General features: G+C 45.3%; 1 protein-coding gene across 3 annotated transcripts; it reads right to left on the bottom strand.

Moving 5' to 3' along the window:
• Positions 1-5,716: 5,716 nt before the first annotated feature.
• LOC135399542 (uncharacterized) lies at positions 5,717-26,409 on the bottom strand. Of its 3 annotated transcripts, XR_010424330.1 has the most exons (8): positions 26,262-26,409; positions 25,111-25,168; positions 21,206-21,297; positions 12,538-12,639; positions 9,860-9,916; positions 9,718-9,771; positions 7,087-7,308; positions 5,717-6,081 (listed from the first exon to the last, which is right to left on the bottom strand). XR_010424330.1 is itself a non-coding variant. In XM_064631284.1 (7 exons), the coding sequence occupies exons 5-7, from the start codon at positions 9,914-9,916 to the stop codon at positions 5,806-5,808; spliced, it is 387 nt and encodes a 128-aa protein (XP_064487354.1). In that variant the 5' UTR covers positions 12,538-12,639; positions 21,206-21,297; positions 25,111-25,168; positions 26,262-26,409; the 3' UTR covers positions 5,717-5,805. The 3 variants fall into 3 exon arrangements, 2 of the variants coding, with proteins under 2 accessions (XP_064487354.1, XP_064487355.1); XM_064631284.1 differs by lacking the exon at positions 7,087-7,308; XM_064631285.1 differs by lacking the exons at positions 7,087-7,308; positions 21,206-21,297; positions 25,111-25,168; positions 26,262-26,409 and adding an exon at positions 15,294-15,319.
• Positions 26,410-27,061: the final 652 nt, after the last annotated feature.

Genomic DNA, 27,061 nt, shown 5'->3' with positions numbered 1-27,061 from the left:
AATTATTATTATCTTTGTCTGACCAAAAATAGGAAAATACTAGCATCCAGGTTCACTCGGGAGCTACACCCGACGACACCCACGTGCAGCGAGCGTGAAGTCGGAGCCTCAGGATAGTGAACTGAGCTTAAAGCGTTTATATGCGTTTATTGGTACGAATATTGAAGGTAAAGTGCCATTTCGCTCACTACTCTGCGATACATTCTTTTATAAAAGAGCGCGGGAACCATTTTTCCTATCAAACTGCCAGTAATACGCACAAGGTAGCAGGACCTTGGAGGGTCACCAGTGGTAAATCACCCCGTCTCAGAGTCAAGATTTATTTGTTGTTGTTGGAGAATCGCTTACTAATCTGACCTCGTTGTGTGTACTCCGCGAAATAGAAGACAGATTGTTGAAACAGAAATACTAGACGCAGTCCGCACAATACAAGCGGTGCAGTGAATGTAACTGCTATTATGTTCCTCATTCACTGGCGGAGAGCTGTTATTGTTCATTAACATGAATGTTAATTTAAACAAGCCTGTCTCCCAATTTCAACAAATCAGGAAGGCGAATGATAGTGCTTGATCGGCTATGATCCGTTTCATCCGCTGTCCACAACAACGGCCCTGTATTTTTAGGCGCACGGATCCCCGCAGGACTATTATTTCCGCCCACTCCACAAGGCCAATGTTTTTTTCCGGGACCAAAATATTCGGGACTATTTTTCCGGAACCTCCGAGATGTCCGTGCACCGAGATGTCCTCACCAAGATGTACCGAAGCATCCCGGACAACTGCTCACCAAAGAAAACTGCTGAAACCGGACAATTGCTCACCACAGAACCGTTGGAGCACTACAATTTCTTACCGCCCCTCTTACCACACTTATATTATGATTTGATTTCGCGTTTTTATGCAATGCGATTTTATTTCTCGTTTATGGCGCTCATATGCTTGACTTTTTTTATGTTAACTGAACTTCTTTTTATAGTTTTCTAAGGGTGAACGCCTCTCGACAACACGCTTCTCGAAGGACACATGCAACACGACGTGTCGTTCATGTATCACTCTGTCTCAGAATTTTGATTACGGATGTCCGGCATCATCAGCTAGCCTGCTTCCTTCCGTAAACGAATTATCCAGTGAGCAACTGTCCGCTTACGCGTTAGAAGTCTTTTACTTTGAGACAAGGAAGCCACTGCTTCTTGCGGCCGTTTACGAGTACGATGATTGGATTCGCCAGCATGAGCCTGTAAATATGCCTGTCTGAGTGTAAGCTGTTGCGTTGTTCGCAAATGTTGCACAAACAACGCAATGCACAAACAAACAGAGAGCTATAATTTGAGAGTTCCATCGCCAGGAGCAATACTCTTCCCCATTGGTGGTAGTGATGTGGGGAATGAAATAATGAGCCCCTTCACAATAAGGAGTCACAATAAGGATCGAAATCCTATGGTGTCCAAAAAAAGGGCTTTGAGGGCAGAACGTTGGTGGGCTGGATTTGGTCAGGGACCAAGCAGTTTTGAGAGAGGGAGAGAGTGAGCGAGAGTCCAGCTAAATGAGCGCTAGTTTCACCAAAGCCGATTAAGAGTTGATCCGCGATCAAGCGCATCTTAACTTGAAATTACGTCTTTCTCTCTTTCTCTAACATTAGCTGGCGTTACTGAAATTCAGACACCTTGCGTCATTAACGTTGTTGAAAAAGAACTGACGCTTGACCTTGGTTTAATGTTAATCGGCTTTGGAGAAACCGGGCCTAAGAGCTCCTAACGGTGCACTTCGGGAAGGTTCGTAGTGGGCAATGAAGAATAATGTGCTCTAGATCTGCGAGAGCACTGCAGTCACAGTGTCTGGGAGAGTGAACTTGTCTCAACTGGTAATGCCACTGGGCGACATCGATTCGCATTGGATGAGGAAAGCGAACGTTGGATCAACTCTACTCAGCATAGATGGGGGAGGATATCAGTTGTCCGTTGGCGGAAGTCAGGGGTCCTCGCAGAACGGTCCATGTCGCAACGTGGCAAGTATAGGGTGGTAGGGTTGATCCTAACGAGTACATGATCGAGTCTATTGGGGGGAAGGGGTATGAATCCCTTCCCGTTACCTCCTTCCATCAGCCGGCGGCAATCCACCCACTATCTAGGTTTTCCGTTCTTCTTCGGCGCTACAAACAGCGAAAAAGCCCATGGGCTGCGAGAAGGTCTCATAGCTCAAGTCATAGCTTAACTAAGCGCGGGATTAACTAGATTAATAAGCACGGGCTCCTCTGTGCAGCCATAGAGTAGCCAGAGCTTATGAGCTCCCAAAGGCCGAGGATTACACCACCAGGACGTATAGTCTTTCTGTTTCAATGTGTCGTTTTTCCACATGGTCTCCGTGCTTTTCAAAGGGGGGCAGGTTTTGGGGTCGGGTGCGTAGTCATTCATGCACCGCTTACTTGGAGTATTTGTCGGAACCAGTCGCCAATGTCTTCCTTTAGACCTCAGAGTATGTGATAGTTCGACGACGCTAGGTTAGGTGAATATGGAAGACAGCCAAATCGAAGATCACGTATTTTTAGGTATAGTTGGGTTAAGGGGAGGCAAGATGAGACAGAAATGTGCGATTGAATATGAATTTTTATTTTTCGTGTTTTTCATTTAAAAAAATACCCATAGGCACATTCTCAGAGGTCTAGAGATTCTGATTTGTAAATCGGAACGGACGTAGCAGGTTCTAGAATAAATACAGAACAACAAATTCAAGAGAGAAACTGATGTTCTGAGGCTGGAACAACATAGAAGGGTCATCTTTCATCGATAACAAATTCAAAAATGCAGATTGTTTCATCTTGCCCCAACCACGGGGCAAGCCGAGACAGCGCGTGGGGCAAGATGAGACACGCCTTGGTAAGGAACTATACGAATTAGTTTTTGCAATTTAAGCACCTACATAGCCCCCTTAAGCCCACCGCCTACATGATGTGGGATAAAACGACGCAGAACTGGGTGCTATTTCCGTCCACCGTCCTTTGCAAACAAGGCACTGCCAGACTGATGTGTCGCTGGTCGCTCGCTTTTGTGTGCGCTTCTGCTTTGCTGGAAATATGCTGGGAAACGGCAAAATTTGCTGGAAAATCCTAGGCAATATGCGATAAAAGAAATATCTGTGGAACAAGCATAAAGCCACCTAATATTTGACTTCTGTTTAAATTACGTTAAATTTAAATTGCACCGAATTTTTTAATTTTTCTGTTCCCCACCGGGAAACCAAGAATGCCCATAATTTTGCATGTATCTAGATGAAGGAATAAACAAATAGGATGCGGACTTACATTGATAGAATAAACCTGCGACACGCTGCCCGCAAAAAACGACTGCGGAAATATCGTGCCTTTTTTGCGAGTCTTTACATTCCAGTAACAGATTTTTTTTTCTCTTCTACGCAAATATCAATCCGGACAATTCTCATGTGCAATAAAGCGGAAATGCAGAGCCACCTATGAGTAAAGTTTCAAGTGCATGGGGCAACGCATCTCTGAGACAGGCGACGTCGAGAAAAAAATGTCGCTTCTTGCCGTGTGTCTCATCTTGCCCCTCCTTACCCTATATGCGAAATATGTGACCAGGCGTCGTAATGTTGGAGCGGTACACTCCTTGCAACCACTCAATGACATAAGCCGCCAGGACAGCGTCTACGTTATTTACTGTGTAGAGGACGATACTCTTCCTCTACATGAGCCCCGACCGGCGATGATGGTATGCCACGGAGAGGCGATGACGGTGGCCTATCTCCGTGGCCGCGCCGGTGGAACTGAGAAACGGGTGCTCCATGCGCGTGGCCATCGTTGTCGTCGTTGTCGTCGTCCAGCGTCCGCTACAGGGGTCCCCCGGCCGTCAGATGCGTTGCGGACGCATCGCGAGAGGTGGAGTCCAGGTAACGCGTATGAGAAAAGCTGCAGTTGAGGGCGACCGTGGTAGACGTGCAGGCGTGGTGACGTGTGGTCGAACAGGGGCACGGCACACGTTGGCGGCATTTCACAGAGGATGAAGACGGGAACAGCGATCCGTCAGGTAGAGACGAGCGAGAGAGAGTGAGGCGCTCGGTGTCGTGGCCCTGGGGTGCAGCGACCGGCACGGGACCCGAAGCTCGAGAGTCCCAGGTGGAGTGAGTGAGGTGCCGAGACGGGCTGAAGCGTGCCAAGGCGTCGGCTGCCGCGACTGCCGCAACCGGCAGGTGAGCGCAAGGCTCAAGTGTCGCGGCCGGCAGTGAGAAGCGTGAGAAGAGGAGTGAAGAGTACCGAGATGCGGTAGGAGTGAAGGCGGGCCGTGTGCCGGAGGTAGTGCTGCTCGATGGTGTCGTCACAAATTTGGGATGGTGAAGAGCCGAATTGCTCGTGATGTTCTTCGTCCGGGTCACCAAATGTAGAGGACGATACTCTTCCTCTACATGAGCCCCGACCGGCGATGATGGTATGCCACGGAGAGGCGATGACGGTGGCCTATCTCCATGGCCGCGCCGGTGGAACTGAGAAACGGGTGCTCCATGCGCGTGGCCATCGTTGTCGTCGTTGTCGTCGTCCAGCGTCCGCTACAACTGTTTGTCCCTCTTGTCATTCAGCGTTTAACAGTTGTTCGCGGATGATCCCCCAAACCGAGCATCGACAGCTTCGGCGGCTACAGCTGTACCCGGGCTACTAGTTGGTGCCGCGCGCAACACATTTGTGCTTCCTGCGAACTTCTGCTTGCAAGCATGGGGGCACTCGCTGCAGTGACATGCGAACACTGCGATACTGTGCGGTCATGCGATGCTGTGTGTCAATGTGTTTCAGACCTCCGGATTACTGACTCTTGATACTCCCAGATGGAAACCTGAAGCGGGGCAGCTATTTTTATTCAGTTGTCACTCGCTTGCACGTGCAACTTTGGGCCGCAAACCGCAACATGCGGAGTACAAGACCTGCGCTAGCACCAGCAGAGAGAATATTTCGTATGAGATTTTCAAAATTTACCCAACGATGAGATCTCCAGGACCTAGGAGAGCTTCGCAGTGTCGATTTTATTATTATTATTTTTTAATGTGAACGTCCAGTAAACCGAGAAAGAAATAGTATTCATACAAGCTTACTTCCACTAGAGTCACTAAATAAGCTACGCTCCAGAGTATCGACACTGAGCCGCCATGTTGTTTCGGATGACCTCCAGCGCCATCCATTTAGCGCTCTTCGAAGTGTTGTCTTCTTCCACTGCTGAACTTCACCATCTATTTCTACTGCCAAAATAGAGGTGGGGATGGAGGTCATTCGAAACAACATGGCGGGTCTTTTTGCCTCAGTATGGATACTCTGAAGCGTAGCTTATTTAGTGAGTCCAACTTCCACGGCAATCAATATGTGTAACCGAGGCAAGAACTCTGCACACACACCCGGAGCGGTGAGCTACATTTCCATTGGGCCATACTTCCGAATTTGTTCCACCAGTCTATCCGGACCTAATCCAGTCCAATTCGTTCTTAGATCTATTGCTCTCTACGGTGCGGTTCTGTAGTAATCGTGATGCGTGCACAACGTTGTAGACATGCGTGCGTGGCGTGGTATGCGTGGTATTATTAATTAGCACATTTCTATAGAGTTCAACACGGACTCTCACCTGCCATACAACCCTGCACTCATCAACACCTACAACCAGTTGCTAAAGGCACATAAAAAAAACTGCCGCAAAAGCCCATGATAACTCGTTATACTGCACACAGAACCAATTTTTGAAAGTATAATCATAGCATCTCATGTATCTATTTGAAGTGATATCACGTGCCACACTTATTAGTCCTTTCGTCCCAGCATCTATTGCGGCATCCGCAAACCTTGCTGCGTAGGCCCAACCCCTTGACCATATATCGGAGGCTGAGCAGACGCCAGCGGTCGGACGTGTCCCTGTGGGATCATCATGGGCTGCATGGACTGTGGGTGAACTGGTTGAAGCTTCATTGCTTCAGCCAAAATCGGTTGTCCCCTCTCCACGAAAGGCTCAGGACCTGCTTTGTAGTAATAAGCGGGACCAGGTTGGTCTGCTGTATCACCATGCTTGTAGTACACGTAGACGCTGGACAACAAAGCACTCTGGAAGACAACGACGAACCAAGGGATTACAACTCTGAACCGAACAGTGTTATATGCAAGTAAGATGTTCAACTTCACGAACGAATACAAGCGCTGAAAGGAGCGTGGAAAGGACTGTGCTTTACCACACTCGTGTCACTGACGTGTCATTGTCAGATGTCGCAAAGGAATAGAAACGATTTCGGCAAATTGAGAGGGGGGTGCAACAACGTGGGGACTGTAAAGAGCCCCTCTATGAAACTGAATGTCGTCTTCAACAGCACAGTTTTGTAACGTCCTCGTGCTCTTGTCTTTGCTGTAGTGTCAGGTTTGTCAATTAAAGAGTCAGTAATTTCCAATTGCGATTAATTCTTCGTTTTATTTGTTGTGCACGTGATCCTCTGCATGCAATGATCTGTGTACTGATGCCTCTATATATGAATTACGGATGCTGCAAAAGACAGTTGGTGTTATGCACTGATGAGAGCTGATTTTCAGCATCTTCTAGTGCGTATAGCGTCAGTGAGGAGGCAGGATGTAGAAGCATCCACGGAAAATGCACACAAATTGCAACTTTCGCTGAAAAGGCTGGGGAAGTTGGGTAATTGGTACTGAGCGGGCATGTCAAAGCAGCAAATAGACAGGCACAGGAACATGAACCAACTAGACATCTGTTTTCATGAAAGCAGATGCCTTGTTGGTTTATGTCCCGGAGTATTTGCATCTTTGAGATGTCCGCGCTGTAACCTTCACGCCTGTGTGGCGGGTAGGAGACTGTAGCCTCTATGTACACGTGTTCTAGCAACGTTTATAAAAGGTGCTACTTAAAAGTTACTTTGTAACTTCTGAAATAGGAGGTAAAATATAGCGATTTTTTTACGCTTAACTAAGGGTTACCACGTTACTGTAGTAGCGAGGAAGTGATAATTCGGAGTTCCTTAAAATTGGGCTTAACTCTTCAGCAAGCGAATCAGGAGAAACTATGACAATATTTTAGCAGAACCACTTCATATAACATTAATTTACAGGGGCTGTATATCCGCAGCGTTACGAGACTCTCTCGAATCTAAAAGTCATGTACCACTCCGGAAGCAATCTTCATGGAGTAATGGTCTTCTCTCATTGGTTATCCAAAATCGGACTGCCACGGACAGAACGGCGTTAGTGACTAGTGCTTCCAGGCTGTACCGACGTGAGCAGCGCAGTAGGCGAAATTCTTATGTCCTCGTGACGTTGACAGATAATGGCCTGTGTCGTTACACGTGACATCTCTAATGCGGAATGTTAGCTCCATTTCCGATAGAACACTGAGCTTCGCTCATGCGAAGATCAACTTTCAACTTAATTTTCAAAATTTCGTTCCACCATATTCCCTACGGAACGTGTGGCATTCTCTTCAATGCGGGCCTTTCGCTCTAATTCCTGTCATTTCTCTGTTTCTTCTTTTTGAACTAGGTTGGGGAATGAACTCTCACATAACCTACGGGCAACAACTAGTTTTCTCGCTTTCAAGCGCTCTTGCAGATTACACTTTCAACAGCGGCATTAATCTCTTTATATAGTTCAATGACATGTCCATTTCTTCATGTCTTCATGTCCATTACTTCATTATAGCAACATACACCCTTTGTGCGTATTGTATGTATTCACGTGTGCCATCTTGTATATTTCCTTGTCATTATGTGTGGGCTGCTGCCTTTGCAATGCCTCTCCCTCATAAGATGTTCAATTGTATTTGAATAACGTGTTTTCTTGCAGGACTGTTTAACGGGGCTTCCCCTCACAGTCCCGTATCTCAAGTGTGTTCCTCATTTTGTGTAGCACTAAGCAAATAATAAAAAAAAAAAAACTGATACGCTGGGATTGTATTTGCTGCGCGCAAATATTATGGAGTGAGATGCCGTGTTCATCTCTCTCTGTCTGCTTTTTTCATCGTTATTTGCAGCGCCCTTGATTCTTGACGTTGGTCGACCACTAATTCTCACCAAAACCGTGTTCCAGACGCTGTAAGCAGAGCTCGTAAAAACATATCCCGAAACGGCGTCACGGAAAAAAAAGCGATTTCATAAAGCAGTCAGTAACATTTCGCGGAAATATTCCGAAAGCATAAAATATTTCTAGTCGCCACCACCGCATCCCCGTCCCGTCAGGGCGCACGTATTAAATCTTTACCGAATAGACGCGTGTCACTTAGAGACGCATGCGCAATCTTCAAGGTATTTTTGTTGCCTCAAAAGTAAATATACAGACAGATTCCTCAAGCGGCTGCCACATATGCATGGGGCATGTTCATCAAGGGCGGTTCCAAGCCCTCACTTTTGGAAAGGGTGGCTTCTTCCTCCAAGTACGTATTGGAGGAAGGTAGAGGGGGACACTTAGTGTTAAGCTAATTGTTGGGTGGACCGACTTCGGTGGCTCAGTTGGTAGAGTGTTCGTCTACTCGTCTCAAGGTTGCTGATTCGAACCCGGCCGAGAACGCCAGCGACTTGGTGGCGGGGTAAGAGTTGGTTGGACAGGCAGTCTTCAGCGAGGGACGTTAAATACGGTGTGCCGTGTTTCGCGATTTCAGTGCACCTTAAAGATCCCTCAGGTGGGCGAAAGCAATCCACAGACCGACAACCGTGGCGTCACTCATCATCAGAGTTGTCTGGCGACGTAAAACCACCAGGTATTATTAGTATCGTTTTCGGGGGCAACACTGATGGCCATACATGTCAGACATTCGAAGTAATGGAAAGTATATGCAGATATTCGACAAACAGAAACTCTAACCTCGCCTTCAAAATCTCCACAGACTTTGACAATTCAGCCATTTTCTCGTGGTATATAGACTCCGTATTTCTTTCTTCTTTTTTTTTTTGTGAGAACGGCATCAGCGGAAGAAACATTTTACTACTAATACTTTTTTACTTTGCTTTTTAGTGCGCTAGTTTTCGCTACCGTACAGTCATCGTACAGACATATCCTCGACACATTCGCCATTTTCGCTGCCTTCATGAACGCTGGCACTTCCACTTGTTACAGCCATGAGACCACAAAGTAGACAGGGCACAACACATGGTATGCTTTGATCAAATTTTCGGGTAGTTCTGTAAATTATTGCAACTTCAAGTTGTTTATGTATATATTATTTACCCTATATGATCTCATTAGTTTATAGTTAATACAAGCATAGTTAGATCTCCTGTTGAACAAGAGAGAAACTGATGTTCTGAGTTTCATCTTTCATTGTTAGATCTCCTACATATATATTTATTTATTTATTGCGATATATCACCAAAGGACAAGGATATACGTGATAAGGAAGGAAAGCGTACCGCAGATAACATACGATGGGTGCAGATGGTGCCCTAGTATATAGCCTGCAGAACATGCTCAGCATAGAGTAAAGATATCACACGTAGTGGAAGCCACAGTTATAATGAACCGAATGTCAACAACCTACCACGTGGCATACACAGCGAAACAAGTGACGTCGCAAAATATAATGAATCTCCACCTGACGCAGTCTGAAAATGGGACTCACAACCTCGTTTACGGTATCTCACTCACTGTACGTTAGTAACTCAAGTTACCAGCGCCAATGGTACATATAATATTTGCGCCCTAAGCACTTATATGGTTGATACATAGTAGTAGTTCTGCTTGCTGACTTACCTTAACAATAAAATATAATGTGTACAAGATGATCATGGCATAGAACATGTAATTCTGCAAAAAAGAAAAAAAAACCGGAAAAGACATAAAGTGACATACAGGAACACAATCTTCATTTAAATTGGCACATGACAAAACTCACTCGAAGTTCCTTCTCGTCAATGTTTTGGTCTTGCTGTATGTAGCGTTTGACATCCATCTAAGAAAGGAAAAAGCTTTCTTGCAGGTATTTCTTCACCACAGTTCACGTACTTTTGAATTCCGTACAGATGTGTTTCGTATCTTTGGATTCCATATGTGTGTGACATAAAAGTGGCCGCCGTTACCTAAACTGCTCTCGATAGTGCTTCCCTCGGGTGTACTTTTGAGTGTCATAGTGATAGTGCCCTCGAGTAAGCAGAAGGGAAATGTGAACAGTTAAGCACCGTTAGCCCATACGTAACTGTCGTAGTTAACTACAGGAAGATTATGTATAACTACATATACTCATAAATACCGGGTGGTGCCCGAGGTGGTTACCTACATGAAGTTACGTTGTCGCCCGTTAATAGCTCGTCACTGTTATTTACAGTGTGCGCTACACAAAGTAACGCGTCTTTGAAAAGTAACCAAATATTTCTCAAATAAAGAAATAAAAACGCCCAGACTGCCGTTCTGTCGGAGAGAGCGTACAGGTGCTACATGATTAATTACCGATAATTCATCAGTTCACTCCTTATTGGATATTTTCAGAGATCCGTGAGATAGCAGGACTGGAGTCAGTCACCATTTAAAGTAGCCCACTCAAAAAAAAAAAAAAATCCCGGAACGCGTGCACACTTTGAGGTACCCGTTGTCCAATTTTGCTACGCAAATGAGCCGGAAGCAAAAATCGAGCGCGTCGTGAGCGCTTGAAGAACAGCGTCCATTTTAATTAGGGAAGAAAATTCATCAAAGCGATGAGGAGATGTTAAATATTAAACTCCTTGATACGTGTGCTTCCATGCACGCATGTGTGTCCGCAAGGGTTTGGTTCGTGCCGAGTACGACACTAGAGGAATAATTATTATTCCCTCATTACTCTAGGATTGGGTACAAAGCGGGTAGCATCTATCATGTCTGCAGCAGACGAAAAGAGACGCAGACAACGCGCTCTGAACTTGCGCAAGAAGAGTTATCTGGGTCAGTCTTCAGCAGCACCAGAGGTTCACCAAGCTTGCAATTTTTGCACCAGGAGGACATTCATGCGAAGGTGCCCATAAGGTGTGTCAGTAGAAACGTCCGGAAGCGGGTGTGTCATGTGTCGTAGAAGCGCGAATAATTGTAGACTTCGTGCTCCTGTTCAACAGGTTTAAAGCACTAGGAGTTTATATTGCGTTCAAGTGTACACTTGCTGACACGGAGAAAATTTTGAAGAGCAGAAATAGATTGCGTAGCGAAATTACAATGCAATGAAAAATTGTCTCACTAAAGGACGTTCTAGACGCTGAGGGGTCGATTGGCAGTATATACCAAAGCGTATGGACGACAGTACCGCAACTGCTGGTGTGCTATTCATGAGGGCTGGACATGATGCTGAGATTTGTGCAACTCTGAACATATTGTTGAGCTGTGCTGAGGGTCACACAACATGGCTGTTTTTTTTTTTCTTCTTTTGAAATAACAAAGCAGGTGCGCATTCGCCGAGAGAGCAACGTAACATTTAGCGCGCTCCACAATTATCCCCCCCCCCCCGGTCCCGTTAGAGCGATGCACGACTTGATGAAGGGAGCCGCTGTACACGAGGAGGCGGGAGATAGTTCCTGTCGGAGCTGAGCCTACTCACTCATCGACGTGACGTGGCAACTAAGAGTCAGCCAGTCAGGGTCGCGTTTTCAACGGCGGTAGCCAATCGCGAACGTGAGTTCAGCAGTTGTAGCCACGGAGACGAACCGCCGTCGTCTGCGAGTAGAGATTGAAAGTCCCCGTGTACTAAATGGGGAAAACTTTAAAATAAGTCACAAAACAGTCCCATATCTTTCTCAAAAGCGTGTTGCACATTGTCCGCAGACTGAACTCTGCAAGTTCGAAAGGTGCAATCATTTGCGTGTAAGAACACGCAAATGATTGCATGAATGAATGATTGATTGATTGATTATTGATGAATGAATGAATAATTGAATGAATTCGCAATGCCAGCAGTAGCAGACGAAATCTGGCTCTATATGTCCACGTAGCGGAGGAGAGAGAGATGAGGCAATAAGCAGAGGCATTCCGTATCTACGTGGCGTTGGCAGAGCTCACGTAGATTGTCACAGTGGGCCTCGGGGGAAGGGCTAGCCACGAGGATGTCGTTTCAGGGCATTTACATAGCAAAATTTGGCAGTGGATATCTCAAAGCACCAGCGGGTCTCCTAACAAAAAAAAAAAAAAAAAAAAGAAAAGAAGTGTGGCATTATTCCAATTCTGCAATCTCGCATTTCCCTGCAAACGTCTACTTAAAAAGTTCCTAAAATTCCTAAACTTTAGGTGACTAGACCTTTAGTAGTTGCAAAATCTCTCCGACAGAACGTCCTGTTCATAAGTCACCTGAAAAAAACGGCATGTGTCCGTTGAGAGCTGAAATCTATGAGAGGAGTTATGTGCTCCTTAAAATATGTAACAGCCTGGAGAGAGAATCAGACTACTTTAAACCTTTAAGCAAACTCTGCGACATAGGGGGTTCTTTTGTACACGTATAGGTTGTGTGCGTTACAGGGGTTAACGTGCACAACGATGGAACAATCGCGATGTACTTTAGGTATTCGTTAAATGAATATCATGTTCTTCGTATATCCCTTCGCGAAAAGAAAGTAGACTCACGTGTTTACTAAAATAGAAAGCCAGGGCTATGCTGCCACAGTAGCAACATACTGTAGTAATTTAGTACCATATTCCGAACACTTTCATTGCTCGTCGACTGGCCTGTGTATACAAATAGGAATTAGTTAATAGGATGAGACTTGCGATCTATTAGATCGGGATGCCTTCATGGTAAGTACCATGACCATATCCCAACATCACGTTGAATGACATCACTTTTGTGATCTTTGATCTGATAGCTTCTGTTAACACACCGTTTTCTTATAGTGTTTACAGCCTACTAAATCTCCATAGTTTGGTGTATAGCTGAGCGTTAATTAACTCAAAATGAAAAGGTTCGTACGGTGTACTGTCACGCACATACGCTACGAAGGTCATGCACTGTTGTCAGATAAAAATCTTTAAACCACCATATGGTGACTCCTCACTGCTGCAACCGGCGACTTCTGACCAGTAGATGTCTCTTCCTTTACCTGAACTGCAGGAGTCACTAGACAATTTGCCAACACCACCTCGCCGTCCAAGTACGGAGCACTCTACTAAGACAGTTGATACATTGCAATGGTCCACCAGCAATACTGGGCCGCCTGTGCCTAAACGTCCAAACAGAATAAGGTACCGCCTGCTTGTTTGAAAGACTTCGACACCAGTTGTGACATTTACATTTGCGTTACCACATCAACAGTACCGTCATCTTTCTTTTTTTTAGGTTATGCTCTAGTTATCTAGTTATTTCAGACATTTGTATCAGCAGCAACAATTTTTGTCCACTGTTACGTTCAGGGTGAAAATGCATTTCTCACGAGCTACGCGGATGTGGTCTTAGGCAGTAGGGCCGGATGTGAGTAGCTAGAGAGAGCCTCGAGTGCAGCGTCAGTCTGGCAACGCTGAGACTCTTATCTCAGTTCCCTGCCCTCGATCTGGCGCGTTCGAGCGTCAATGCTGTGTCATTTGAGTATTCAACTACTTTTCTGTACTTCTGTGTCTTACTCTTGTGCTGCATGACCCTCATACAAGATTGCGTCTTCTCTACGAGCTCTCTAGCGAGGTCAGCTGTGATTGTTTTTGATCAACAACGCATCACCCTTTCGATTGACATCCACAGCGGCCAAGAACGATGAGTTTGCGGAGGGAGTTTTCGCATGGGATAACTGCGTCAATAATTCTGGTGGTCACCGTAGTACAGGGGTATCCAAATGAAGAATACTGAGGGATGCGCGCATGTTTTCTGTGGTGGATAGTTCTGTTGGACAACCCAAATCACAAAGCAAGAGGGTTAGCACTAGGGATTGAACGATATATTCTTATCGATGTCATCGATATTTTATTGTCTGCGATGTTATCGATACTTTTAAAATATTGATATAGATATCTATATTATATCGATATAGATATCGATATGCATGCTCATCAAAATATCAGTAATTCGGAGACTTCTGCGCGCGGACACGGAATGGAAAAAGGTCAACGAGTTTATTAACCAAACTTGATTTGGTTTAGATGTGATGCACGTTAGGGGAAAACTTGGTAAGTTTCTAAAAGTTCGTGGATTGTACGGGGTCTGCATTTCGTGCCGAACGACGCATTCGATTATGCAGAACGAGCGCGCAACGCGGCAGTCGATTTTGATTGTGATTGAGTGATTGAGTCGGAGAATGATTTTCTGTTGCTGGCGTGGCTCCGTATTCGCAAACATCCACTCTTCGAGGAACAAACAAAGAAGGAGGCAGGGAGGCTGGTGCGCTTCCGAAGACGGCGACATCCTCCGCACGCACCTATAAATTATTGCACTGATTATTCCCATCTTTCTGATGCGCTAATTGAGGACGTGTTCTCCTTGGTCCTAGTAATATACGTTGTTCGTCGCCGTCTTCATCACGTGCCTCAGCGGTAGAACGCACGGGAGATAATAACACCATGACAACTTTTGCAACTGTGCAAGTGGCGTGACGGCTTTTCAGACATCCACATATATGGATATTTCTTTTAAAAATAGATACATCGACATAAACATCCATGTTTTAATAGATATTATCGGTTATTTTTTTACGATGGTGATATTTATCGGTATAGAAAATTTCGGTATTTTTGCACCACTAGCTAGCACACCTCTCCCTGTCCTGTGCCACAATCATCTTCCCCCCCCCCCTCCTATTTCGCCCTACCACCTTCTCTCTACCCTGGGTGCGCCGAGCTGTCATTCCAGAGCAGGCTGATCGCACCGTCCGCATGCATCACCCCACCCACCCCCACAAGGGAGCTTTCGCGGCTCCTTTCAGGCTAAAGCCTGAGCCGCATGGCAAGAAAAACTATAACCGAAACCGGGACCGCACTTTTTTCCGTGCATCGCCGCATGCTGCCGAACTGGAAACCGAGGTTCGGCCGAAGACTTGACCTTTCGGCATTCTAGCTCAATGAAATAATCAGGGCTGTATTCACAGGAGGAGGAGTCGCAAACGCAGCAACAGTCGGCTCGTTAGTCACTTCACTTTTACTATGGTTCTCCTTCCGGCTGAATAGCCATGCTTACTGCTTCTTCGGTTTACGACACTTCCGATTTCGGAACAGATACCTGCCCTTGCTAGGTCCTACCGAATTCGGCACGAAACTCCAGACGCCGAGAAAAATCAGGTCTCGATTTCTGTTCGGAAAGGATTTGGCCGGTTTTCGTGCCATCCGGTTTACGCTCAACATAGTCTGTGTAAAGCGTCTCTGTATAAATTAAAATTACACCAACAAAGCGGAAACCCGCTTACCCGTCAGATTTGACCCGGCGGTCGACTCCCCAAGCAGCAAAATGTACTGAAAGTCGAGTGCAATAGGGGTGGACGGGTAGGCGGAAGGCCTTGAACAGACTCCTGAAACTAAAGAACATTGATAATACACATACCGTCCACCCCTATTGCACTCGAGTTTCAGTACATTGTGCTGCTTGGGTCGATACAGTATATGCTCCCGTCAAGGAAGTGACAGTCCCCAAGCCAAAGCTAAACGGCACTCTGTTTTGGAGGCCATTAACGAAGTGAAGTAGAAAAGTCACGCCATGGATATCTTTTAAGCGATAGCGTATAAAATGAACGGGTTTCCGTGCGTATACATGCTTTGTGCACCAATGTGGTACAACTCTCTTTTCATATGCCCTGTGAGATTCGTATCATCGAGATCCTGCTGTAGCAGCTGTTCTTTTCTTGCTATGAAACGGTTTCGAATCGTATGCCGTCTTTGCACAGAGAATTGCACCCCCAGAATGCTGCACAGTACGCATCATATCTGGGGAAACTTAGACGCCGCGTGATGTCAGCTTGGGTAGGCAATAGCTGCAATGCAAAATTGACAGTCAATCCGATTTTCCGGCTACTGCTCTGTAAACTGCTTTCTGATGCTTCTGCCAATCGGGAACCACATACCCATTTCCAGAACAGCCGCCGGAAAACCGCATTGCGGGTCATTTCAGAATTGCAGCCATTGCCTGTACAAGGACCGTGAGGTCGCATGAAGACTAATGTGCTTAGGTTTGACGCATACTATGTGGCATTTTTGGGTGCATTTAAGCGGTATTATAAGGGTAACCAAACAGCCCACAGAATAACCGGTATCAAACACCGCATGCCTATAAGGGTACAAAATTGGACTTTTTTTTAATGCTTACTATCTGTCATCTTTGTATGCGTAAGGTGTTGACCCTTAAGTTGGGTTCACACTAGTGCGTTTCATTGCGTGCGGGCGCGGGCGAACGTTGGTTACCATGGCAACAGACGCGTGCGAGACCTCCCGCAGCAGACCGCAAGAAGTTCGCTCGAGGTGAACTTTTTCCAACGCACGCACCAACCCGTAAGAGGAGAACCAATCATAAGGTCGCATTGCGGGCATGCGCGTTGAGGTTGGCTCTTCCACCTGTTGAGCAACATGGCTGCCGTCAACGTGGAACTCACGCAAACGTCAAGAAAAAAAAGGCAAGACTCATGTGACACGACCCTGCAGACCCAAGAGCTGACATGCATTGAAGTGGAACAGCGCCCGTGGCTCTACGATAACTCGCGCGGGGATTATAAGGATACCATTAAGCGCGATAACGCTTGGGAGGCTATTGGCCGCATGGTTTCAATGTCAGGTGAGAGTCAGTTGGCATGAAAGAATATACTTTTTTCGTTATCGGAGACAACTCTACTTATTGTTTACAGCGACCGACTGCCAGAAGGCCTGGAGGGGAATCCGGGACCGATATGCACGTGAATTGAGGTCCACAGAGAGTAAACGCAGTGGCATGGGCGCTGGAGAAGTGTACCAGTCCAGTTGGCCACTTTTCAAAACCTTGGAATTTTTAAAGGAATTTATCAAGCAGCGCAGGTAAGAAACGAGCTTCGTTGCAGGATTTCACCATCTATTTGTCACGTACGTGTTCGTTGTGGTGGTTCGGAATCCAAGGATTCTGTTTGTCCCGGAAAAACTAATTTTAGTGGACACTAAAGATTGTAGTTTAAATTCTGGCGAAATGTTGAATATGTTTTACTTTTGCCTAGTACTGAGTTATACTTGTATGTATGTGTGTGTGTGGGGGGGGGAGAGGCATTAGGCAATAAGTCGAGAATGACTTGACTATCCCTCAGCCCCCTACATAAGGTATAAACAGCAAGTAAAATGAAATAGTCATGTACATGTCATAGCCATAGTTACAGTTCAAGAACTACGGTCATATTGTGTTCCCGTTACACACTTTTCAGGACTAAGAAGCTTCCAGCACCTGTACCAATGCAACCAGTGCATGGCAGTATGCTTGCTGCCATTCCTACAGATGGGCAGGATAGAACTCCTCCACTCTATCAAGCCTTGGGGGTGTCAAACAACGAGGCAGGTGAAGAAGACAGCCCTGTGTCCAGTGAGTACTCTGTTATGTCCCCAGTGGAGCCTAATTGTGTCGGAGAGTAGACAGTTCCACAGTTGTGGAACAACCATTGCCATAGTTTTCATCAAATATCGAGTCCAACCTAAAAATTACATAACTACAAATAACCCCATACTGCTGTGGCTTTGAATTTGATATGGGCAATTGGCAGAGCTGTACGTAGCTCGTTACCCAGTAACCAGTTACTTTTTTGGATAACAAAGTAACGACCTAGTTACTTTTCTAAAAATTGTAACTAATAACGCATTCAGTTACAGAAATTGGCAGAATTTTTTTGGTAACGTGTACAAGTCCGGCATTTGGAAACTTTAAGAAGGTAGAGCCTTTTAGTTTTCACAATTTTATCCAATTCCAGAATGTGCGCTTATCAGTAGGAAAGTGACATTACCAAGAAAGAAGGAAATTTAGACTACATTAGCCATCCATCAATTGCTCTATAAGCCGAGCATGAAGCATATCTCAGGGCTGATAAGTGGTCTACCTTGTGCAACTCAGTGATGTCAGAACCTCGGTTCATGTACCGATTGTTTTGTGTAGTAAAGGTTGTTGATAGTGCACTCGTGTGTTGTTTGGATTCTGTCCGTGTGATGCTGAACCCTTGTTTGATAAGGCTGCTTGGCCAAGACATTAAGATAATTGGAATGAACAAACGCATGCTACAAGAGTTGCAATTGGCCAATACAATGTGTCAGTATAATGCTTTTTTTTTTCAGGATTGTTGCTGTCCTGTATTGAAACCAATATACAGGATGGGTCACCATGCCCAGAAGAAAGCAGAAGCCCTGCCGAGGCTTGTTCCAGTCAGGTATGCAGCGCTCACACTGGCTCACTTTCTGGCGCTTTATTCTTCGCTTTATCACATATTAAATTCCTATTTATCACAAGAATCCTACTGAGCATTTATTATGATGTACACGGAACACACTCCAGCGCATTCCTTCCTCATGGTGACTTGCTAGCAGCGAATGTTACCATATGGACCTAGACATATACCTAGGTAACCCAGCATCCTATTTGCAAGTCCATACGGTACCATTCCCTGCTAGCGTGTCACTCTGAGGAAGGAATGCGATGGAGCATGTTTCGTAAACTTTTGTCCAGCACTGTACAAAGTGAATTGTTTCATGTACATCTTGATATGGTACACTAGAAATGCATGTGCATGTGTTTTCCACTGCCAAAGTGATTGGTTAAGCATTTCACCAATGCTGTCTACATTACTATTTATTCTAATAGTATACATGTTTTACCTTTTTTTGCAGGAAAGCATGGACAGTCCGTTCACTCCATCACAGACATTTACATTACTAAGAGAACAGCAAAGCAGAAACGAGACACCGACATTGCCAGAAAAACAAACATCAACAAAAAAAAAGAAAACATTCAGAAGACAACACTTTAGTTCAAATTTTAAGCAACGCAACACAAAATATGCAGAGTGGCAGCCGATGTCCCAGGCCCCATCTCGATGTAGATGATGAAGAGACAATGTTTCTCTTGAGCCTAAGGAAGACGTTGAAGTCCTTTGACGCAAAAAAGAGGCGACTCGCACAGATGCGTATACAGCAGCTAATGTTTGAGCTGGAATTTGGCGAATAAACTCACAAATTTGTTCACTGTTATCACTGTGTCAATTACTAGACCCGTTCTGAGTATGCTACACTTCTCTGTCATGAGGTTTCTGAGCGTGGGAGCCTCTTAGTGCTACAGCATATTGCCAAGCCAGCTCTCCAGATGCAGAGCAGAAGTATTCTGCAAACGTGTCACGAAGTTCTTTTCCAGACCTGGAATGCATATTTGATCCAGCTTTTTGCATGTTTCTGAGGGCGTCATTGTCAGACACACTCTGCCTCCACTGCCCTAAATGCACCGTTCCAGACACGTCCTCATAATCTGAGTATCCATGGGGGCAGTACACCTGCTTTCCATCGGCTTCATCACACGCTCTCAGGTAGTTGTGTAAGCAAACGGTAGCATACACAATGGCATTCACTGTTTCTAGAGAGGCGTTGATAGGCTGTCGGTAGATCCTCCAGCGGCTGGAAAGAATCCCGAATGCGTTTTCAATCACTCTCCGTGCTCTTGAAAGCCTGCAGTTGTAGACCTTGCAAGAGAGTGACACGTGCCTTCCTGGATATGGTCGCATTAGGTTGGTCATTAAAGGAAATGCCTCATCTCCTAGCAATACACAAGGCATGCGCACAGATGTGTGTGGGAGATTCCTTGGATCTGGCAGCTTGTTAGTGTCCTTCACCATTTCACTGATGTGACTGTTGCGGAAGATCCCTCCATCACTCCGTGAACCACACTCCCCCACATCAATCATGGTGAATTTATAGCTTGCATCGCAGGTTGCAAGCAGTACGATGCTATGTGTGCCCTTGTAGTTGTAGTATACAGAGCCACATTTAGGTGGGGCTTGGATGACTACGTGCTTCCCATCCAGTGCCCGGATGCAATTTGGAAAATTCCAAAGTGTCCAGAAATCGTCAGATATCTTCCTGAAAGTATCCTTGGACGGCGTCTGAAATTTCAATGTTAGCATAAAATATACTGGCATATAATTTAAGGGGAAATGGGAAAGTACCGGCGGATAGATGGGTTGCAGAGCATTCCAGATGGCCTCGCAGGTCTCCCGTATTATACAGCTTGCAGTCGATCGTCCGATTCTGTAATTCGTCGCACATAATCGTTGTGACGACCCGTGTGCTAAGTACCTTCGAAAATCTAAATGCAGCAGCATTAAAAACACACGATGAAAGAGTGCAAAAGTAAATTCAAGCCACCATCACAAAGTTAGGATGCCTTCATCCTTACCTCAGCGTTATGCATAGCCTTTCCGCCGGCGATATTGACTGCCGGAACGACGTGTTCTGTCTTTCGATCAGAGGGCCAACAAGCGATAGGAGGCGGTCGAACCTTCAATGAAAAACAGCTGTTGAGTACCGATGCGAACGAAATATGTACGGGGAAACAGTACCTTTCTTTCGACATTCGGAAATAGTCAAAGAAGTCTTGGCCGTCTCCTTGGCGCATGTCCCGCACAAGGTGGTGAAATTCTCCGAACTGAGTACGCGGCACCAAAAGATCGCGAACCCAAACACGACGTCTTCGTCGCTGCTCGAGCAAAGCTGCTGAGGCAAACTGGGCGACAAGTGCCCAGTCGACAACGTCAGCGTGTTGTATGTATGTCATAACACACTCGACAGCCTTGCTATTTACATCTTCACTTGAAGTTTGAGTTTTTTCCGTCGCACTAAACTCAAGCGTGGTCTCCAAACTCTCCGCCATCTTTGCTTGAAGAGCTCGAATGTGACGCAAGGCGCTCATTGGCTGAGACTTGCGCTGACCGCATGTATGTGAACAGCCTAGAGAAGTGCCTGTGTCGCACGCATGCGCACGCAGGCGCCCGCACGCAGCAGAACGCACTAGTGTGAACCACGCTTTAGAATATGGGTAAAAAATTGGGCGATTTTTGACGCTTGCTATCCGGTTTCTTTATGAGAGTGCACAAGTCTTCTGATGCTCAGGGTTACCGTGCAAAATATTTCCATTAAATTTGCAGCCAGCTATTTGACAGTGACCTCGACAGCCAGCGCTGTAGACGCGGACAGAGGATACACACGGACGCTGTCCATGTGTGTTCTCAGTCCGTGTCTCTGTCACGTTGCCTCATCATGTTGCACTGTACCAACCAACACACTCGGCACCTTTTCGCGTTAGACTAAGGTGATCTCAATCAAAATCTTGAAATTGGTGTCTTACCTCAGTCAAATTAGCCATTGAGTAGATTCCCACAGCGATGTTCAAAATACATTCGATGCCAAATCCAACGTCAAACATCCACCCTTTCGGAGCTAAAATGGAAAACCGTTCACGTCAACTGGAACTTCATTCGTTCGTGAATGCACGGTTTCGGAACTCTACAGTTCGTTCTGGCAAATGTAGCAGATGTCCCGAAAAAAAAGCACTCCTGCTCTTCTATGCAGCAAAAGACGCGTCGTCTCAAAACTAAATTTTAACGTTGTGGGTTCCATGCTGTTTTATAACGCCTACAACATATCTTTTGTGATGTTCCCCTTAAGTTGAACAGTACAATCGCAAAATATTTATCTTTCATTTCGCACTGTTCTCCCACCATTGGCGACAAACATGTTCGCCGGACGCGAAACCTTTCTTTATTCCGGGGCTTCCCGCGTATGAATTATTCGTTCGACTTCGAAAATTCCACGCTGAGAAGGGGCCAGTCCACCTCTCAGCAAATTGCCATGTACGCTTGACAAAAATCACTGGGAGAGAACGACGCCATACACAAAGCCCAGTGCGACAATGTTCAACTTTTTTTTTGTTATGTCATCAACGCGGCACCCGTGCACAATTATTTTTTATTTGGTTCACATCACACGGAAGTTTAACAGAAAAAAAGATCAGGGCTCTAGCTCCAAGTACTCTTTCTTTAAAAAATCACAAAGTTGCGTTTTTTTTAGTAAAACCCGGATGTTAGAGTTAAAAAATAACTAACTGCCGGTCGTCCTAGGACGTCCATCTTGGGGCCAAAACGTAGCCCAATGACTACATATCTCTCAACCCCAAAATATCCCGAGGGCGTTTTTTATTGCCGCGGAATGATTTTTGAAATCCTGTACCTCCTAGAGAACGGACTGGGCACGTCTCCCATGCTATTTGCTTATCCCCCTGTGTGACCTTCAGTATGCAGCCGTACGTACGGAACGAACAGTGTTCGCAGGCGCGTTTCCTCCGCCATAGTACAGCGGAGCTGCGCAGTTTGCGAGCCACTCTGAGGTGTCACGTGGCATAACAGGAGGGCGCCGTTCAGTCTGGCCTAGTGATGGGCAAAACGACTATTTTTAGTGAATCGATTCATGTGATCCAGTTCGTTTTAGTGATTCGTGCAAAGGATTCGTTCAGTGATGCAGTGACGTCTTCCGAGACGTGTCTTTCCTTCACCCCCAATGTGGGAGTGTGAAAGAGCACACTATTGCCTCTTGCGTCCTGGAAAAGGATTAAAAGAAAACACACAAAAAAAACCCAAGATAAAGGCAGTTCCGATAGCGTCCCCCGATACATTTGTTTGGTTTCCGCAAGTTAAAGCTCATCTTCCACGCATGAGCCAGCACTGCGCTCCTTCACCCTCTCACAGTGGGGGTGAAAGACGCGTCTCCGAAGATGCGCTATGACCAAAATAAAGAAAAAAAATTGCGTTTCTTCACGAATTTTTTTTGCGGACGATCTATCAAACAGATTTTTTGTTCTGAAAACGGCTACCGTATCAGGTGACCGAAATGAACAAATGTTCTCAATTGGACAACTTCGTCGCTTTTATAATTAAACACTTAATTAACGATTTTTAGGTAATGAGTCATTCGACAGTTGAGCAAGAGATGGCCGAGAATGTCCGCCGTCAAAGAGATGATAAAAGTGAAAACAGGATGTCTACAGCCCTTAGTTTTTTATGAAAAATCTGTATCGAACAAAAAAACACCCGTACAGCCACAACCACCATCCAAAGGGATGGAATAAATCACTCCCAGTGCATAATCCGAAAAATTGGCTTTGTGGCGCAGAGTACATAAGCTATCTTCACGAGTTCGCGACAACATTATTGGGAGAGACGAAACTTTAAGGTCAGCTCCTGAGACAATTCATCGACAGATCACAAGAAAAAACGAGCAGGCACAAAGGTTGGTTCCTACAAATGTACCTCCAAAATTGTTTTGACGAATACCATGTACTTAGGGAGAAGTATTTTTTTTTAATTTTTTTGCTTTGCTATCCGGTCGTCCGCTTGAACCAGTGACATCACGGTCCGCTCTCGCTTTGGCTCTTTGAAAATTGCCAAGCGAACGCCTCTTATTTCTCTTATTTTTTTTTCTTTTTCACAAATTTGAAGTCCTCCACGGATACCACAGACCCAACAAAAACTATGCAAAGTATCGCATCAGAAATAGTCGAGAAAAATTACTGAAAATTACGCTTTAGCCCAGCTTGCTCGATTTTCACAAAGAAGCGCGTGCCACGTGTGCGTCTAGGGGAGGAAGTGTCGCCGTTTTTTTTTTGTTTTACCTTCCTTTCCCCGCTTTTACCTTCATGCTGGTGACAACTTTCAAATCATAAAGAAAACAAAATATCCGTCTTATATCAAGGAAGGAAAAACAAATGAAAGCGGGGACAGTTCCTCCTCTCGATGCACATGTCGCGCGTGCGTCTTTGTGAAAATCAAGCACTGGGCTAAAGCGTAATTTTGAATTTTTTTTTTTTTTGCTATTTCTGTTGAGATACTGTGCCGAGTTTTTGTTGGGTCTATGGTTATCCGTGGAGGGCTTCATATTTCTCTATAACAAAAGTGAGATCCGCTTGGCAAATTTCTAAGTTAATTCGAAACAAATAAATTTCTCGTAATTGAAAATTGTTCAAAGCCTTCCTCAATGATGGCAAAAGTTTTCAGAAGGTAATTGCCGAAAGTCCCACGATCCTCCGGCGACAAGTACATGCATCGGCAGTTAGAATTTTTTATCGCATTAGGTGAAACACCTGTGTACGCGAGAATGGAAGATGCGTTAACGAGAGCATGAGAGAGCACAGACCGATTGCTATAATCGGAAGGACACAGAGGTTTCACATTTAGCCAGCCCTATTCTAAGCTGCCCAAGCAGCAAAATGCACTGAAAGTCGAGTGCAATAGGGGTGGACGGGTAGGTGAAAGGCCTTGAACAGATTCGTGATACTACGGGACGGGACACTGATAAGACACATACCGTCCACCCCCATAACACTCGACTTTCAGTACATTGTGCTGCTTGGGTGTGGTTTGAGGGCTCAGCTTCAGGAAACAAAGATTGCGGGAAGATAGAAAAGTAAACACGTTTGGCAACCTCTGGAAGCTTCCTTGATCGATGCAAAGAAAGATGTGTCAGCAAGGCGTACGCACGTCTAACAGATATAGACAGTTAGACCTTATCAGATCCGGAAAAAGTTTTGGGAAACGAAGAAACACGCCACACCTAGGGATTTGACGGAACCAGTTCATTTCATTGCGTGTCCTTGTTCAAGTAAAACAATGATGTACGTTGCGACGTGTGTTTGTTCGGTTTCGTTTGTGTATACCCGAAAGACTTGTCGCGCGAATTTGAGCGGAATTGCACGAACGAGCCCAATTGGTGCTCCCACTATATTATATGATGATTTCCTCAGATAATATTGCAATTAAGTTAGCGACGAATTAGGTGTAATGTCTAACTTAATTTTATGACCAGCGCTCTCAATGCTGAGCGTTCATTGGCAATTGCTTCCAGTTGCTCTACATACCAATCATGACACCCGAATGGGAACAAAACATGCTCGTTACGTTATGGCGCATTTTGAAAGAGTACTCAATCACTTCTATCTCAGTCGCACACGCTCATGAAGTCCACCAAAATGTTGCAGAACATGCTTGCATCGCCTAACACCAAAAGCGGGCATGGAGATTCCGATTGTTTATCTCAGGGACTCCGACACCCCCCTTGATGACATTTTGAGTATTGCACCCGCACGTAATTTGTGGGCGAATAAAAGTCCATACTCCTCCCATTTGTCGTGTGAAACCTGAAAGCACCGAATGTGTGACCGTGCATGGGTGCAGTTCAGGTCTGGTTCACTTGTACACTTACGTGCAGAAAGCCTGTACTTTCCGGTAATGTACGATATCAAAGTCCAAATGTTGACGCTCTGTTTTCCAAAGAAAAAAAAAAGAAAGATTCAGCTACGTGAAAAACACTTGATGTCACACAATGAATAGTTTCTGCGTAGCACAAATCTGCGTTTCTCTTTCTACAAAAACAAGTTTCTGCGTTCCTTCAATATCTTCATATTCAGCGACAGCAGCGTTTTGATAGGACTTTTTTTCTGGCTAAATATAATAAGGTGACCAAGCGTCACACTCATATTGGTATTGCTTGTAGAAAGATAAGTGCAAATATATTCTAGGCAGAATAAGTGAGAATTCCTCCTCAGGAGTGAAAAATGGACCATTTCCATGTGCGCTTCGACTCTAAGGGGCGGCATGTATAGAATGTACTGTTTTCCCTCCAATGACCACGGTGACACTCATACGCACTCTAAAAAAAAGAGTAATTTTACTCCTTTTGGGGAGTAAATGCACTGACACAAAAAATAGTCCCTTTCGGGAGTAAATGCACTGGAGTAAATGAATGTCAGAGTTGAGACTGCATTTCACGCTCTGTTCTATGAATCCCAGGAACAAAATTCGCGTGCATGCATGAAAATACTTCGAATCAAACAGTCAACAGTGACATGTCGAACGATATAAAATCTTACAACATACATAGGGCACAATTTGCGAAGAAGCGCTAACTGTTTCTTACTCTGTGGGGGGTGAAAATTGCTAAGTTGGCTGAGTAATACAGCCTTATGTCATCAAATTGACCACGAGCATATATTTACATAGACTGTTGCATTAGGAAGACCATTTGTGAAGTTCAGTGACCATTTGCAGTCCTGGGGAGTAAATGTCGGGGTTAAGCACCAAAATGGGGAGTAACTGCATTCCAGAGGACTAGAAGCAGCAATTACTCCACATTTTACTCCTTTTTTCTTAGAGTGCGGACTAGCACGCCGTGGGGCAAGAGAAGACCCGTAGAGAAAGCGACGTTCAGACATTCACGAGTACGGAACGCCGTGAAAGTCCACCCTGAAGCGCGCATGTAACTGTGATGTGGATAAGGATTTTAGATGAATGTGGTGCGATTATTTCAGCAATCCAGGCAACGAAATGAACAGATTTAGCGCAGAACGGTCTTACCATGAATATGAACATGACGTTCTTCACCGACTGAATGGTTCCTGCCATAGTGTCATAAAAACGACGTTCGAGGCAGCGGTCTTCTTCTTCTTCTCGGCCTCGGGCTGGCCTCGGGGCAGCAGTCTGCCTTCGTGTAACAGGTTCGCACGCGCACGCAGATATATATTTTTTTCTTTCTTACCTAGCTGGTAGCTTCCGCACTCCGGAACCGCTGGAAAAGTGGGAGTGCAGCATGCTCGATCAAGGATGATTTGTCGTCCGAGAATGAGTAGAACTATCATGCTTAATGAAAGAAGTACTTAATAGCAAGCTAATTGGAGGCTAGAATACATGACGGTGAAACCTCGTGGCTATGGCCAGCGAAAACAGACACACACAGACGAAGTCTCAAACTCGGCGTAAGATGAATACGCTGATTGTGTTAGATTTCAGCTGTGTCTGTGACTTTGTCTGTGCATGTCTGTTCTCGTCGTCCTTAGTGCTTTACCGTCATGAATTGCACTAATCATTCCTGTTATTTTACGTTTATACGTACAGTTCATTCTTTTTTTACGTGTTTATGACACCCTCGGGGCTCTTGGGGAATAGAGGGACAGTAATAAGAATACAAGCACACATACAGAAAATAAAACGAAAAGTGAAAAGCTATTCTAAACATACAGAACAATCACGTGAGGGTGGTCATACAAAGCTTTCTTAAACAAAGGGTTAGCAATTGATGAAAAAGAGGATGAATAAAAGAGCCGGAAAGATGGCTCCACGTGGAGAAACTTTTGGGTAGAAATAACTGAAAGCATGTG

This window comes from Ornithodoros turicata, chromosome 7 (assembly GCF_037126465.1).
Source record: "Ornithodoros turicata isolate Travis chromosome 7, ASM3712646v1, whole genome shotgun sequence".
NCBI lineage: Eukaryota > Metazoa > Arthropoda > Arachnida > Ixodida > Argasidae > Ornithodoros > Ornithodoros turicata.
The sequence above is the reverse complement of the archived record's forward strand: the minus strand, read 5'-3'. Positions and strand labels throughout refer to the sequence as shown.

Excerpts from the sequence above, each read along its gene's own strand:
- LOC135399542 (XM_064631284.1), bottom strand. The coding sequence starts at position 9,916 with ATGGATGTCAAACGCTACATACAGCAAGACCAAAACATTGACGAGAAG. Across the intron at positions 9,772-9,859 it reads TTGACGAGAAGGAACTTCGA|AATTACATGTTCTATGCCAT; the intron begins GTGAGTTTTGTC and ends TCTTTTTTGCAG. Across the intron at positions 6,082-9,717 it reads CATTATATTTTATTGTTAAG|AGTGCTTTGTTGTCCAGCGT; the intron begins GTAAGTCAGCAA and ends GTTGTCTTCCAG.